This window comes from Alligator mississippiensis, chromosome 14 (genome assembly GCF_030867095.1).
Source record: "Alligator mississippiensis isolate rAllMis1 chromosome 14, rAllMis1, whole genome shotgun sequence".
Taxonomy (NCBI): Eukaryota; Metazoa; Chordata; order Crocodylia; family Alligatoridae; genus Alligator; species Alligator mississippiensis.
In genome coordinates, this window is record NC_081837.1 from 10,549,351 (window position 1) to 10,564,857 (window position 15,507).

At 42.9% G+C, this 15,507-nt stretch overlaps 1 protein-coding gene across 3 annotated transcripts in view; it reads left to right on the forward strand.

Annotated features, from left to right (window-relative positions):
* The window catches only part of CALN1 (calneuron 1), a 182,150-nt gene that overhangs the window by 13,855 nt on the left and 152,788 nt on the right, over positions 1-15,507 (forward strand). For all 3 annotated transcript variants that reach the window (XR_009456740.1, XM_059717730.1, XM_059717731.1), the window contains exon 2: positions 2,838-2,962. Coding sequence is in view for 2 of the 3 variants with exons in the window: in XM_059717730.1 (XP_059573713.1) it covers positions 2,845-2,962 (118 nt within the window). In the remaining variant the exon portion in view is untranslated. The remainder of the gene's footprint in view (positions 1-2,837; positions 2,963-15,507) is intronic.

A 15,507-nucleotide genomic window follows, 5' to 3' on the forward strand; every position in this document is an offset into this window, starting at 1 on the left:
CTCTTTTTAATGTGTTGCCTCCCACAGCTCTTACTGTGATCGGTGAATTTTGCTGTGATGGTACATGCAGAAACTCACCTGCAAATGTGACAAAGGGCTGCCCCTTTTATCTATAAAGAAGCCGTGCATGGAAGTTTCCAAATATTGTCCTTTTTTATAGTTCCCCTACAATCTGATTATTGTAGTCCAGATGTTTCTCTTCATGTCTCTCCAGGGAGGGATCCATCTCAAGTGTCGGGATGGCTCTTCTGAGGCCCGAACCATCAAGTCAACGCTGAATGCTTTCTGAGAGCTGGCTGGCTGTGCATCCTCAGCTCCATTCGTTTGTAGACATTGGCACTCTGTAGTGTTGGTTCTAGAAAAGCTTATTGAAACTATGTGCAGTCCTTAAAGGCTTTGATGTGCAGTTGTGGGTAGAAAAGCCCGATTAACTTCCATATGCAGATTCCCAGTTTGTTTGCCCAGTTGGATTACTTCCGACTGCTAGCGCTCACCAGCAGTATACCTTCAGCTGAATGGTTTGTGCAGGCAGGTACAGAAATTGCATTGGGTCATTTTTAAATCTCTGACTCAATGTGTGGAAAGGAGTTCTGGGTTTGGGTATCAAACTAGCCCCGATTTTTCATTGTTCATATTCAGAGGTTTTGGTTTAGACCCATCTCTGGTTGAGTGGCATTAAAAAAAAATAAAAATAAAAAATTCAGCATAATTGCTTTTTACATTGAGGGTGCGATTACAGAGGAGGAATACCAATTGACTTCTAACTAAATGCTTCATTGTGTTATTGGGAGCCAGCAAGAATGCAAACTTCCGGAACAGCCTGTCTGTTCCAACTGGCCAGCATTTCGGTACCCAAACTGGCACTGAAGTTGGCATCCGTTATGCTCCTTTTGCTGCGTAGGTAAGATTCATGCCTTAGCAGTACTGAGTAATATATCTGAGTGAAATGCATTCATTGCTAAGTGCTGAGAAATGATAGACCTGCTTAATGAAAAAGAAAAACTTATTTATGGTTTTCGATATGCTGCTGCAGAAACCAGTTTCCATATAAAAATACCTTAAAAATATCATTAGGATTTATTTATATAATTACAGCAAGAGTGCTGCTATGTTTCTGCAGAGCAATGCCAGGAAACAAAGATGGTTTGTTTGCCCTGTGTTGTCCACATATCAAGTTTGCCTTGGTCTTGGTGTGAGGCCATTAAAGCTTCTACCAACTCAATGAAGTCATTTATGTCATGTCTTAATTCTGTATTTTTATGACGGGCTATGATAAGAACATATGATGGTGCTGCAAACTAGATTGTCCTTGTCATTACAACCCAAGTGTTGGCGGCAGAGAATCTGGGCCATTGCAGTAGGTAGCACTTACCTCTTTGAGGCCATAGAAACCAGTTCCTCTGGCAGGATTGTAGAGATGATGTGATCTGAACAAGTCATGAAAGAGAAGCACAAGAACTCAATACATAGCGTAGGGGTGGCCAAACTGTGGCATGGGCAGCCTGTGTGTGTGTGGCATGCAGCAGATCTGGGAGGGAGTAGCACTGTACCTAGACTCCCGGTGGCCCCAGGCGAACTTTTAGTATCGGCGGCCCTCATCGCCAGAGATAATAATAATAATTTTAAAAATACCACTTTTGGGTCCCCTTTCTGTCCAGGCCCTGGGTGGCCACCCAGTTTGCCTACGCCTGTGTCCAGCCCTGGGGAGCAAAGTAGCAGATTGGGCAGGGAGCATGAGGAAGGAAGCTGGAAGTAGAGTAGCAGATCACAGGAGACACAGAGCAAAAAGAGCAACAGATTGGGCAGGGGAAGGGAATCAGAGGGGCACCTGGGGAGAGTATGGGGCTAATTTGTGCCATACCTGCCAAAAAGGTTGGCCTCCACTGACGTCGTTTATTAAAAGGGACTTGTATCATTTTGTGTAAGTCAGTGCTGTTACATCAATATGTTATACCAGTGACCTGGCTGACGTATTTTGTCTTTTGTCCTAGGCAGGAGGCTGCTTCATGCAGTCTTAAAGTTAGAGCAGTTTTGCTATGTTTATACCATCCTGGCTTGTGTGCATGTAACAGTTAGAACGTGACAGCTGCTGTCTTTTTGGACCGGCTGTAGATGTACCTGCACCTCTGCTCTGTTGACTCTGCTGATTTACGCTTGCTGAGGGCCTAGATTATATACATTTCTCTCCTCCTTTCTATTGGTTATGGCATATTTGCTCCTTTTCTGTCATAGTTTTTTTGTGAAACAGTGCTACTTTAAAAGATGGTTTTCCTTCAATGGCAGCTGATTATAAAGGGAGGTTCATCCCTACCTAAATGATGGTGGATATTACTCGTGGACCTCAGCACTAGTCTTAGTGTTTCTTGGCTGAGATATTCAAAGCTGTCAAGGGACTTGGGTGCAGTTAAAATTACTGCTAATAAGGTGTTCTGATCCCTTACGCCAGAAGTTTTAAATCCCCACTCTGACTTCTTGGGACTTGTCATTGTAGGGGTTTTTTTTTGGTTGTATTGTGCACATTTCTATCAAGTGACCAGGTCTCTAACCTGAACTACCTTGGTGTGTATGTGTTAGGGGCTATTACTTTTCTAGACATCTGTTTTCTTCCTATATTGGCTCTTAATGAAGGATAAGACACTTATTTGTTCAGCTACTGACAGACACTAAATTAAACCTGCAGTCCATCAGTCATTACCTTGGCTTCCATGAACAATCATCATTCTGAGATGTAGAAGGCTCCAGCCCTCTTACTTTTTCAATGGCAGCTGATGGCTCTCTAGAAAGAAGACACAGACAAAGAATTATAATGAACCTTTCTTTTGATTTCCCATGTGCAGGGAGAAGATGCCATTCCACCATGTAACGGCTGGCTTGTTGTACAAGGGGAACTACCTGAACCGGTCGCTCTCTGCTGGCAGTGACAGCGAGCAACTAGCCAACATCTCTGTGGAGGAACTAGATGGTAAGGAGCCCTTCGGAGGGAAGATTAATAACTGGTAAAAGACAGTGGGCCTATGTTCTTATTAATAGTACAATCCTAAACCAACGTGAAAGGCATTTAAAGTGTGAAATAGAGAATGAATGGGAAAAGTGGGAGATCTCAACACATACAAGATCAGGGGAAAGGCTAAGGTCCAAAGTCAGCTTTTGACCCTAGTTTCTAGTAGTGGAATTTAGACAAGCATTTGAAAGAATGAAACTATTGCAGAGAGAAAGTTAGTCTAACTTTAAAAGATGCCTTGTTTGTTATACAGGAAGCTGCCGGCATGGGATCCTTCTTCCTAATCAGGTCTTCACCTTAGCTATACATGGCCCTTAAGCAATGAGACTTCTGTTTGTCTAGATCTCTGCATAACTAGATGGATATATAGGTAGAGGCTGAATGCATCTTGGGTTACGGGAAAAAAGCAGTCAAATGTACTTCAGGCAGGTGATTTAATGCTGAGCCAGCCTGCCTCAGGGTTTGATGAGAAACTTCCCTTGTTGGGTAGATTATCCTGCAGATTGCCTGTTGCAAAGTTTTTTGTGCTTTCCCCAGAAGCGTCTGATCCTGGTTAAGATACCAGTTTTTTTCGGGGCGGGGGGATTCCTAGTCTTATGCAGGCTGGTGATTTCTATGTTTGTGATTGATTTGTGTCTGATCCAGGTCATTTCTAAACCCAAGTACATACTGTGTTATGGCTATTCTATGAACGTTGTGGAACAAATTGAAGCACTTGGTTCACTACCCTGTGGCTGCTTTGTACAAGCCACAGTCATCACTGGTGGTCTCTGCAGAGAGCTTAACAAGTCAATGAGCACAGAAGTGGACCTAGGCAGAAAAAGATGTGGAATAGGATTGGGGCAAGATGGAAAAAAGCCAGATACTTTTACCCATGGTTTACCTGTTCTGGGCAGAAATCAGACCTTTCTTTACATGACTTAGCAGGTCTTTTTTGCTGTTATTTATCTCCACCCTCTGTGATTGATTTTGCAAATTCTACATGAAGGTCAAGAAAGGAGCAAAAAATATTTTTCTCTCTCTCTTTCTCTCTCCCCTCCCCATGGGAATTTGCTATATGTCTTAAAAGTAAGACGACATCATAAAAGACTTCAAATACAGTTTAGCTCAAAATGCAGTTAAGGAATCATGAATGTAGAGATTCTGCATCCTCATTATGTGCAGCTGAGGTTTGGATGAAAGTTTTTTGGTTGGTTCTTACAAATGAGCTGCCCCATGTGTTGCAGCTTGTAATAAGGAAAATGATATTGCTAACTGAAGTTTAAATACTCTCAGAGTATATAATCAGATGGGCTAGCACAATGCAGACAAGATGGCAGTGGATTAAGTCTGGCACTTGATTTGAAATGCAGCTGTGAAAGATTTATATTTTATGTACCCTGTAATCATAGTGCGCCCATTTTTAACTTCTTCTACAACTTGCAGATGCTTGTCAAGAAGCTGATTTAAACTGGTGTGTGCTAGTGGCGGTGGGAAGTTATAACCTTGCTGTAAGCATGCTCAAATGGTGACAGAGGACATTTTATACCATTTGATCTCTGTTGATAGGATTTTACCGAAAAAGGGAGCCTGTATGGAAGAAGGGGGAATATCCAAGATACTGCAGGGGTCATATTGTGCCTCACTTGTATTTTCAAATGCAACTGTAGTTTGTTGTAGCAAGCTGCTGTTCATACAGCACATGGAAACCATCCCTGCATCAGACAGCAAAAGGGGAGAGTATACATTTGGGTATAAGCCACCATTTCTTTTGCTTGCCCATTCAGTCTACTGTCTGTGCAGTTTGGCCCTACTTTCTAAGGGTCAAATGAATGCGAGTTGCAACTCCAGGAGTCTTTATTCAGATTCCATGGGGTGCTGGTCATTGTGGATTTCAGCCCAGGGGGTGAACGTGCTTTATCTAAATAGAGTAAATCCCAACTTGAACTGCAGGGTAGCATTGCTGATAATGAATATGAAATGAATGTTTTTTTTGGGAGGTTCCTAACACAACTGGTAGCAATCACTGTGAATGTGAGTACCCAGTCAGTTTAATGCAGTCTGTGCCTTCTTGTCACTGTGCTAGTGCATGGGAAAGCCACATATTTCATGTATTTGTGTTCACAAAGGTTACTCCACTCGTTCTTCAATAAAGCAGTGACAGCTCTTTCATTAATCGGCCATTTATTTCCTAGCTGTTGGAGAATGACGTCTCGTTAGAACTCAGTTAAATTTTTTGAGCGCCTCTTGCTTTGCAAACACCTGTTTTCAAAGGCTTTAGAGCTTTTCCATGAAGATGTGCTCCAGTTCTTAGCTTACCAAAAAGATCTCTACCTGATGCTATTGTTTTCCTTAAACACACAATTGGTGCTAAATTGTTTCAGCTCTTTTAAGCAGAGCAGCACAAAAGAGTTTAGGAGGTGGTAATGGTTTCCTCAAAAACTGAATTTTTTTTTGGTAATTTGTTGATTTAAAAAAAACCTTAATAATTCTTATTTGTATAGTAATGTATCTAGGAGCCCAGTCAGGTCTCCACTGTACTATATGCTTTACAAATCACAGAACAGAAAAAAAAAATCATCTGTGCACCAGTGAGCTTGCATTCTCAGCAAGTGTTACTGAGCTGGAGATGTTAATGAGAGCCATATGGAGGTTTTAAGATGCTTTTTCATTTGAAGTTAATAATATAGACTTCTGAAAGGAATCTGTGGGATTGAGACAGTGACTTTCAATGCAATTCTTGGTCCCTTGGTTCCTCCAGTGCCTCAAGAATTCAAGTCGTACATGTTAAATCATCAAAGGTTTGAACCTCCCATAGAATTTAATGTGAATTGTATACAAGACTCTTTGTAAAATCGGAGCCCAGATATCTAGCTGTCCTGTCAGGGTTTCTGGCATAATTGTAGCACTTAGAGCATTTTTCTTAATCCTGCTCTGTAAAGGATGTTTGAAATGGTATGTTCTGAGATACTGGAGTGATAAGAACAGAATAAAGCCATATGCAGAAGAGAATAGAGCATTATTTGTATTGAGGGCTACTGCATTTAATACAGGCTGGTGTTGTCTTGGGGTCCATGGCCTCATACACTGCAGTACAATTTGAACATCCAGAAATATTCCCAATTGCATATTTTTTTAAGAAAGCATAAAGCTATGCAAAGAATCTAGGTTTTAGGGTGAATATTATGAGTAGCCTGACTGCCTGTCCAAGCAGTTTGTATGCCTCTCTTCTGACTAGTCATTCTCTTCCTACTTCTTAGGCTTTTGTCTGACATTTGCCTACTTTAAATGGTCCTTTCCCCTTATTCTGCTGTAAATCCTGTCCTGGCAGCAAGGGAAAGAGGTTGATTATCGGTGCTCTGAGGATTGCTCGTCTGTTCCTGATAGTGTCCTTTGCTATTGGTGGTCCCTGAGTAGCATAAGGATTTTTTAGAATTTCTTACAGTCGCCAAGGAAATTAAGTCACGGAAAGCTACGTTAGGTGACATTAAACTTTGTAACGCCGAGTAGATGACAAAGTTGGAACTGACATGCCATCCATAACCTGTCTCGTGGGGATTAGAAAGCATAGCGGGGCTCTCAGATGTGTGTGATGTGCCATATGTTCAGCAAAATCTAGGCATGAGAACATAAATTAGGGCTGGAGCAACTGCTTACCTGTGAATTTCCTGGCTGATGCCGGTGCATGTCAGACTCCTAGCACTATTTGTATGTATTTTGTGGTTTCCAGATTCCTTTTAAAATTGGCCTCTGCCTTCACATTTACAAATTGCTAAGAATACTTTTTATAATAAAAAAAAAATAAAAATCAGTGGATGGAATCATCATTGCAAGTTTGAGTCATCCACCCACGCAGGCACTATGTAAAGGGTACTGTCAGAAGGCAGAAATGTTTCCATAGTAAGAGTCTGAGAAATATCACCTGAAGAGAAAGCATGTGCATCACAGGTAGAGTTTGTGGAAACATAGTAACAGTGTCTCCCAGAGTAAACCCAAATCTAAACTAGAACAGCAGCTAATTAGGGCAGAAAGATGTCATGGTAACCAGGAGGCTGGTGCAGATCGCACTGAAGTCAAGGGAGCTGGATCCAAGATGCTGCATCAATACTTTGTGACTTGGAGACGGTATGACCTCTGTTATACATCTCTTAGATGTGCCTGAGAGATGTTGCTGTCTACGTTGTGATATGACCCTGGTGACAGACGGCAGCAGAGGTGTAGCGAGTGCCTTCAGCACCTGAGATGGGTATGGGAGAGGGGATCGTGCAGACCACTAGAGAGCCGGTGTGGGAGGGTGACAGAGCTGCTGTCACTAGGGGACAGGCTTGCTGCATACCAGCTGCAGCAGCCCTGCAATGTGGGATCTGCGAGAGCTGCCCCTGGTGCCCCATTCACCCCCCTTCCTCCCCCAGCTACACTACCAGGCTCAAGGCTGTGCCTGCCATGGCAAAGAGTTTCCCTGGGGGGCATCATGCTGCTTGCCCCCTGCCCCCCTTCTGGGTGAGCAGCTGTTTGCCTGACTCCTATGGCTGAGCACCGGGGTGCTCTTCCTGCCCTGGCAAAGTCTCCTGGGGGAGGCGGTAATTCTGGCACCCTCTCGTAGATGGTGGCTGGCGCTAATGCCCTGCTCTCCCTTCCCAGTTTTGCTACTGGGAAGCAGCTTGATTGCTTTGGTGCAGCCCTTTGAAGAAAAGCCAGAAGAAGCTCCATCGGCAGGAGTCATGGCATCGGAGCTACAGAGATGCAGCCATGTGAATAGCCGTAACTGGGGAAAATCCCCAGTCTAGATAAGCTCCAGGTAAGATGGGTCTCAAAGGGAGGCCTTCCCTGAACATGAGTCCTTCCCTAAGGGCTACTTGGTTAAAATTTAAGATGCACCTGTTCTGATATTTGCCTGCAGCACAGCACTTGCTTTGCCAATCTTTTGTGTGCAAACTCCTTCCCAATATGGAATGGCAGCAGTGCCTGCAGAAGTGGTGTTTAGCAAGATCATTTTCTGTTGGGTCTGCTACATACAATTCAACAGTTATCAGCTTCAGAATGTATTGGAAAATGGCTCATTCAATGATTAAAGGGCATGGTTAAATGACGTCCATATGGATTTTGAATTAGCCACTGGCTCCCATGTGCCAATAATCCAGGCAATGAAAAATGGGTTGAGAATGTATTGAGGTAATAGCCATTTATGAAGAGAAGAAGACACAGTAGTATGGTAACGCATTAAGTTTATGGTGATTATACCACCAAGCAGGCTACCTGGTGAGAAGGAATTGAATCTATGAGCATGATTATCAAAGCAAGACACCTAACTTTAGACAGAAGACAGATGCCCATAGTTTTTAAGATGAGGCATTGTCGGTGGCTTTGAGAAGCTCCATTCTTAAATCAGATGCAATAAATGTCCTGAGAAGTGCATTCTGATTCTGCAAAGTGCTTACCCATGTACTTAACTGTAGTACCATTGCCACTCATCTACACACATTAAACAGGTGCTCAGATGCATTGGACTGCTGAAGCATATTGCTGATTTGGACCAACTCATTTATTTCATTATGAGGCCTGGACATAAAGGCTCTTGCCTAGTGGAGATTGCGAACACAGCAATGGTCCCAGTCGTTCTGTTCTGAACGTGATTCTTTTTAAAAAATTCCTTTTTGTGGCATTCTTGTTTTGTGGATATTTTCATCATGGCTGGTGAGTACTGGCTGATGAGAGGAAGAGTTAGATTTTCACCAGTCTCAGACCAAACTGATTCCACAGTACAGTTGTGGATGTGTCTCGTGTAAGGCTGAAACCTAAATGCTTTGGAGAAGAAGTGCATTTAAATCGGGGAGGGTGAAAATCTCAATGGGAATAGGTCTTTACTAGTCACTTGATTTTGATTGTTGTAGCAGGGTTAATGCTAGCTTTGAAAGAGCCTGCTGCTTCTGGGTTCTGGACAGACAACACATTTGTGTTGGCATAATTGGCCTTTCACTTCAGTAAAAAAAACAAGCAGGCAGGTGACACACGCCCTGAAATGGGGGAGACCGTTGCCTGATTCAGTAGAGCATTACTCGTGAAAGAATTGGGTGGGGGGAACTCCACTTGTATAAGTGATGCCAGTTTAGGCATCATCTGTCTGCATTCATCCTGATACATCAGTATGCTGAAGGTAAGCAGGCTATTACCTATTCCCTGAGGTGCAGTAGGAGCTGCTGGTGTTCACCTGTCCTGGGCTGGCTGCTTGTCTGCCTGTTCCTGATCGTGTTGTACAAACCCAAATTGTCTAGGGCGTCAGCCTTCTGTCCATGGAAGAAACCACCTGTGAGACCAGAGAGAGGAGGAAAGACAGCAGCAAGTGAGGTTGGGCTTCCAAGGCTGCTCTTGAAAGAAGCAAGACTGGGATGCTGTCCAAATTCACGTTGCATTCAAGACAGGTGTTTAGATTAGGCACTTGGATGCATTGCATTGAGGGCAATAGCACGGCAGTTTCTCGAAGGACCATATTTCAATGTGAGCTCTAGGAGCAGCCTCTTAATTAAGTAGATGAAATTGTATGAAGCTCATTTTCTCTTTCTCTGAATGCTTTTAAAAGAGGGGTTTATCCATGAGTCTCCGTCATGAATGATCAGGACTGCAAATGGAATAATTTAAGTTTTTAAATTGTATTTTAAATAATGTTTCATGTCAATGAATATAAAGTCACAGTTCCATTATGCAGATTCTCCTTCAGACTGAAACTCAGGGTATCTATATTCTCTTGAGCTTCTCATTCCAGTTTTCCAAATATATATATATATAATATGTGGGTGTGGATAGATATAGATATATATATATATATGTATTAATTATATTGTGGGTTTCTTAAGAACCCAGTTGCTTCAGGTTTGCGACAACTTCCATTTGAAAATCATGAATAGAGGTGTAGCGTTAATAACCTCTGCATAATATGGATTATTTCATTGAGATGCATGTTGGCTCCCTAAAAGCTCAGAGAATGGATGCCTACTGGAAGAGGCTATTTGAAAGTGAGACTGTGGCTTTTTTAGTCTTTCTGCTGACATGGAAGATGCTGAGCATTCATTTCAGTCATTCATGTTACTTTTAACTGCCTTAATTTCTCTTATCCTCTACAAATTTAAGATGGAGTCTGTAAATTTTGGTGCTGCTTGGGTTTTCTTTAATGCTTGTGTACCAAATAAAAGACGACTGGACGGAGAAATTTTTCCTGCCATAGAGCAGGGGGGCTGGACCTGATGATCTCGTGAGGTCCCTTCCAGTCCCTATTGTCTGTTCATTTTCCATTAACTTAGCTCAGTGGAAAGTGTTAAACCTCCGTTCTGATGGGTAACAGTTTATGTCCATCTTGCCATGGAACAGCAATGAAATTGTGTGCTACAGATGGACACCATTGCTAGACAAATTTCTCTCGATCTGTCTCCACCACCTTTTTCCAGTGCTTGCTCAGGGACTTGAATTCTGTTCCAGAATAGGATGTCTACCAGCACTTGGACCTGTAGAAGTCATTTAGCCAAAATGAGTAGTTGGTTCTAGCTACTTGCAGGTGAGGCCAGTCACTTGTCCACACAAAGCCAGCGTGTTGCCTTGTAACAATGACTCTAGCAGGTTAAAAAGGAGCAGTGTTTGGTAGGAAATCTCACTTCTGAATTTAGGCTATAGCTGCTGTGGTGCATCCAGAAACACAGCATCTAGAGAGCCAGTGCCATGTTTTGTCAGGTGAGAAGGATACTTGGTAGGTCAGCAGTAAAAAGCTAGAGTGGACACTGTGAAATACTGGCTCCAGGCTAGGAGAGCATTGCAAGGTGCTAAGATATAGGGACAAACTTAGCTGCTTTCATATATTGGGAAAGGGGTGCAGAGGCTTTGCAGTAAAGGGTGGGGAGATGCTTTCTTTTCTTTCTTTCTTTTTTTTGCAGAACTACTCCTCCACCTCTCACCAGAATCCTTTACTGTAAAGCCTTGGCTTACTGCCCCAGCGGTGTATTGTAAAAGGAAAATACAGTAACACGCGTCACAGCCATATCCCAGGGGAGAGTTCTTACAAAGAGCGTATTAATAAATTGACAAGCAGTTGCCAACAAATTAGGATGGTTAGGGACACCATCTGGATGACTGTTAAAGAAGTTATGTTTGAACTCTGGCTACATTTTCGAGAATTTATTGGCATTGGCTGGTCAGTGAACAAGTCTGAGGTGCATTAGTGTCAGATAGAAATGCAAAACTCTAGAAGTCTTGGTTCAGAGATGATACCTTTTATTAGAAAGAAGAAATTGCAAAATAATTTTTTTTCTGCAATAATTTTTTTTGTGTGATTTCTTAGTGGGTCTAATAAAAGGTATCATCTCTGAACCAAGACTTCTAGAGTTTTGCATTTCTTTTTTGTCTCAGATCAACATGACTACCAAGTAGCAATCCTCAGCAATGGGCGTGAACGGGGACTTTTATGAGATAGCTGGTCTGCTCTAGAGAGCAAAGAAGGAGCCTTTTCATGTCGCTGGGTAGAATTTGTTAGCCCTCTGTGTGAAAGGCCATTTTTAAGAGCTCTGAAGTTTGCAATATGCCCTTTTTTCTCACTCTTCAGTATCTGTGCTTCTTTCATCTCTGCATCGCAGGAGAAAGCAGCCCTGTGGAACTGGGCATGAACGTGGAAAAGCATTCTGGAGACGTTGATTGTTCCTTAATGCGATGTGAGCTGTTGTGTGCAAACATTCCCCCTGCATTATTTTAAATGAACCCAGCTAGTTTTTAAGCTTGCCTGACTTCAGAGCGATGAGATAACCCACTATCTGCCTCACCCAAAGACATGGTACAGAACTGCAGCTTGGCAAATTCAGATAAAATTCTAATCATGCTTTTAAAAGTCATTTAAATCTTCAGTGACACAATGATACAATTTTAACATGGACCTTTAATTATTTATGCAAGTTTTTAATCTAGGCCATTAATTTTCTAGGTTCTTTACAGTTCCTTATTCTTAAAGCCGTGGCTGGGCTAACAGACCATCACCGAGCATGCTTTGTCCTTTCAATTCAGTGGGTCTTATACTAAGTCTCCTGCCCATCATTTGGGAGAATACATCCTGTGCAGGTGGTCTCTTTGCTAGTGCAGAGCTGCCAAGAGTGAGGTAGATGGCTGGGATGGGCTTGGAGCTTGGCAGTGGCACCCTGTGCTGCTGTGTCCTCTGCATCCCATGCCTCCTAAGGCCTGGATACTAGGCCCCTGAATATGTGCAATGAAGGGAGATTTAATGCCACCTTGTCCACATCCTTACATTCCTCTCCTGTTCTCAGGACCTTCGGACACAGCAGCATGTTTAGTTGGGAGTGGAGTCCTATGTACAGGACTGTTTGGTATGGCCATCTGTAGGTAAATGCTTTCAAAGAATTCTTTGCAATTATTTAGGAATTATTTGTGGGTTGTACTGATAGGTGCTGAGTGGAGTACCTTTTCCCTGTTGTGATTTCTGGTTCAGATCTGTTGCTTCCTAGGCCAGCAACAGCTGGGATTGCTGCAGGACATGGATTTCAGTCTCAATCCATCTGCTCATGGTTGTAAGGAGCAGCCTATGAAAACACTGAAGGAGATGGTTGGGTTTTTTGTTTTGTTTTGTTGGGTTTTTTTAACCTTCCCTCTGTCATCCATCTTTGTTTCCCTCTGACTAGGGCCAGGTACCACTGAATCACGAGGTTGCTTTGTGCAACCAATTCCACCTTCTAGGTATCAAATTGTGAATCCCATTTCACTCTGCTCAAGCCCCTGAAAAAACATTAATGCAAAAGTTGGGTGGGTACTTGCCACTTTTTGTGACTCAGTCTTAAGGCTAAGCGGAAGGTGCGTTACAAAAGGAATGATTTTTTAGGGACTGTAGCAAGGTAGAATAGGATTGCACTAAGATGCGTAAACAGCACTTGGATACCTAACAGTTCAGATAGGTTGTGGACCTTAATGTCTTGCCCAAAGGTATTTAAGGAAGTCTGCAGAGTGGTCTCTCTGTGCCGTCTTTCTCCATTAGTGAAAGAACAATACTGACAAAACCTGTCATTGCAGATTAGCTAACTTTTATTGGATTCTTCTCTTGCATACACCGTTGTAGATCAGGTGGAGCATCACTGAAGTCAGTGGCATTCAATGGAGTCACGCCTGTGGAACGTAAAAGGAGAGACCACTTGCCCCTGTAGTCTACAGAAGTGTTAATTGTCACTCCTTTTGTTCAGAGCAATATTAAATGCCCAGCCATATGTCTTGTTACTCAGGGCCTGCTGTTCTTCATCAAGTCCTGGGGCTGCTGCTGAGGCAGTCGGAGTGGATTTGGGAAGGTCAGACAAAGTGCAGTGAGTATGGAGCAGAAAGGAGGATGAAAGAGGCAGAGCTCTCTTCGGAGCCAGAATTCCAGATTCAAATTCAAGTCACAGCTGCGCTCAATCCACTTAGGACCCATCAGGCTAGTGTGATTAAGGCACACCAGTTCCTATAGCTAATAGTAGACAAGGAGTGATGTGTCTATCAACCTATCTGGCTCCTTCTGACTCCACTGTCCACCTGACCAGGTAGCTCTCCACAGCTCAGTCAACTGGTGCAGACTGGCAAGAGTCTGGGGTGACACACATTAGCCACTATGCTTTTGCTCTAGTGGACTAAAACTAAATTAGACCTTAAACTTGGCGTATAGAACTGCAAGGTTCTGGGCCAGAATAAGACAGCATTAAACATGAAACGAGGAAGGCCCTATAGACTCAGCAGTAATTCAGATGCATGTCTCATGATAAATGATTAAATGACTATGCTTCTGCAGATGTGACTAGTCACAGGCACCTTTGCAGTAATTCCATCCCCACGGTGCTGCTTCTTCGAGTAACATGCATCATGGTGCAGCAGCTAGCCATCACGCTTTGCCCATTTCCTTTTTCAATTAGTGTTATTTTGAATAATTAATACTTTGAAGGTACGATTTACCTTTACTTAGCTGGGCCTGGCCCTATCTTGTTCAGTTCACTGGGTTGTCTGCCATCAAGTGCTCCTTAGAATTACAGAGATCAATGTTTTAGCCATGCTGAGTTAGCTTACTGTGTTTTCCAGCATGTCCGCTTTAATCAAGTCGCAGCAAACCATAAGAAAACCCTAAGTCACTTTCTTTAATTGCATAGGAAAAGCCATCATGCCAAACCAGTGATGCTTACGGTGAGACCTTGGTTCTCCATTATGTTTAAGTGCTTTTTGTAAAGCAAGGATGAAAAATAGATTTTTTTTTGCCTCCTAAATAATGAGGTCTAGTAGTTACAGCTGCAGACGGGGAACCCAGATGCTGAGATCCTATTTCTAATTCTTCCTTCAGATGGTGTGTGTCATTAACCTTGCTTTGCCTCTGCTTTGCCCAAAGGGGGGCAATATTTGTAAAATTAATAATAATATTTGCAGCCTTGGTGCACAGCAGGATCCTCTGGTGCCAGTGAAGTGCTTGGAGTAGGGCTCCATTTCGGCAAAATGTTAACTTCATGCCTGCTTTCAGTCAGGCATGTGCATAAGATCTTGGCTGCAAGAGCATCTGATTCACATGGGAGCTAAGGGGCTGGGACTTCTTCAGCCATCCAGGGAAGAATACATGAATCACCTGTATATTCTGCACAGAATCATCTTTCTTTAAAGAACATTATTTTATTTCCCCCCAAAATAAATTGCAGTTAATGTTAATAGCTTCAGCTTGCCTTTCAGAGTGTCTGTTATGTGGTACCATACAGCATCTCAAAACCTGCTGTGTTATTCATTAGAAGCCATTGCAGGCAACTCCTTTTAAGGAGTTTGCAATTTCATATTTTGATGATGATTTCCCCCGCTCCCCCAACCCTCTCCGGTGTCTCAGTACTGTTTTCCCCACTTGCAATAAAGTACATTTATCTTCCTAAGGGGGAAATGCTGTGACTCACATCTCATGATTGGAAGAGCTACGAGTCACTTAGGAAGGCATAGATCCAGAGGAGAGAGGCTGAGTATACACTATGCTCAGAAGAGTAAAAAGAATAGATTATATTATACCTTGAGGTTTTTCAGACCCATTTTTCCATTCTCCCTACAGTTGCAAGGCTGTAGGAAGCATGAGATCAGCTGCTGTAAAATCATAGTTTCTCAGCATGCCAGGTTGGGTTATGGTCACTGGGAGTAATGCTTAATATGTGACAAAGGAAGGAAGTGTAAAAAAACCCAACAAACCCAACAACCCATGCATGTGGGAGCCTCTCCCCCAAAGAAATAATAGATGTTAGTGGCCAAGAAGAAAGGGAGCTGGGAATGTCTGTGTAGATCGCAGGGACGGGGGCTTTCTCTCTTTGCTGAGTGAATGCACAAGAATATACTCCTATCCTGTGCAGCCAGTTAAAGCTATTCATCCCTGATATTTGTATCATACAGCAAAACATTCAGAAATGGGAAAGAGCCAGGCCAGTAAAAATGGAGACAGGTGGGAGTGGGGCTGCGGGGATAGCGGCTAAGGGAGCAGAAGGGACGAACGATTGATCGGGGAGGGGGAAGCG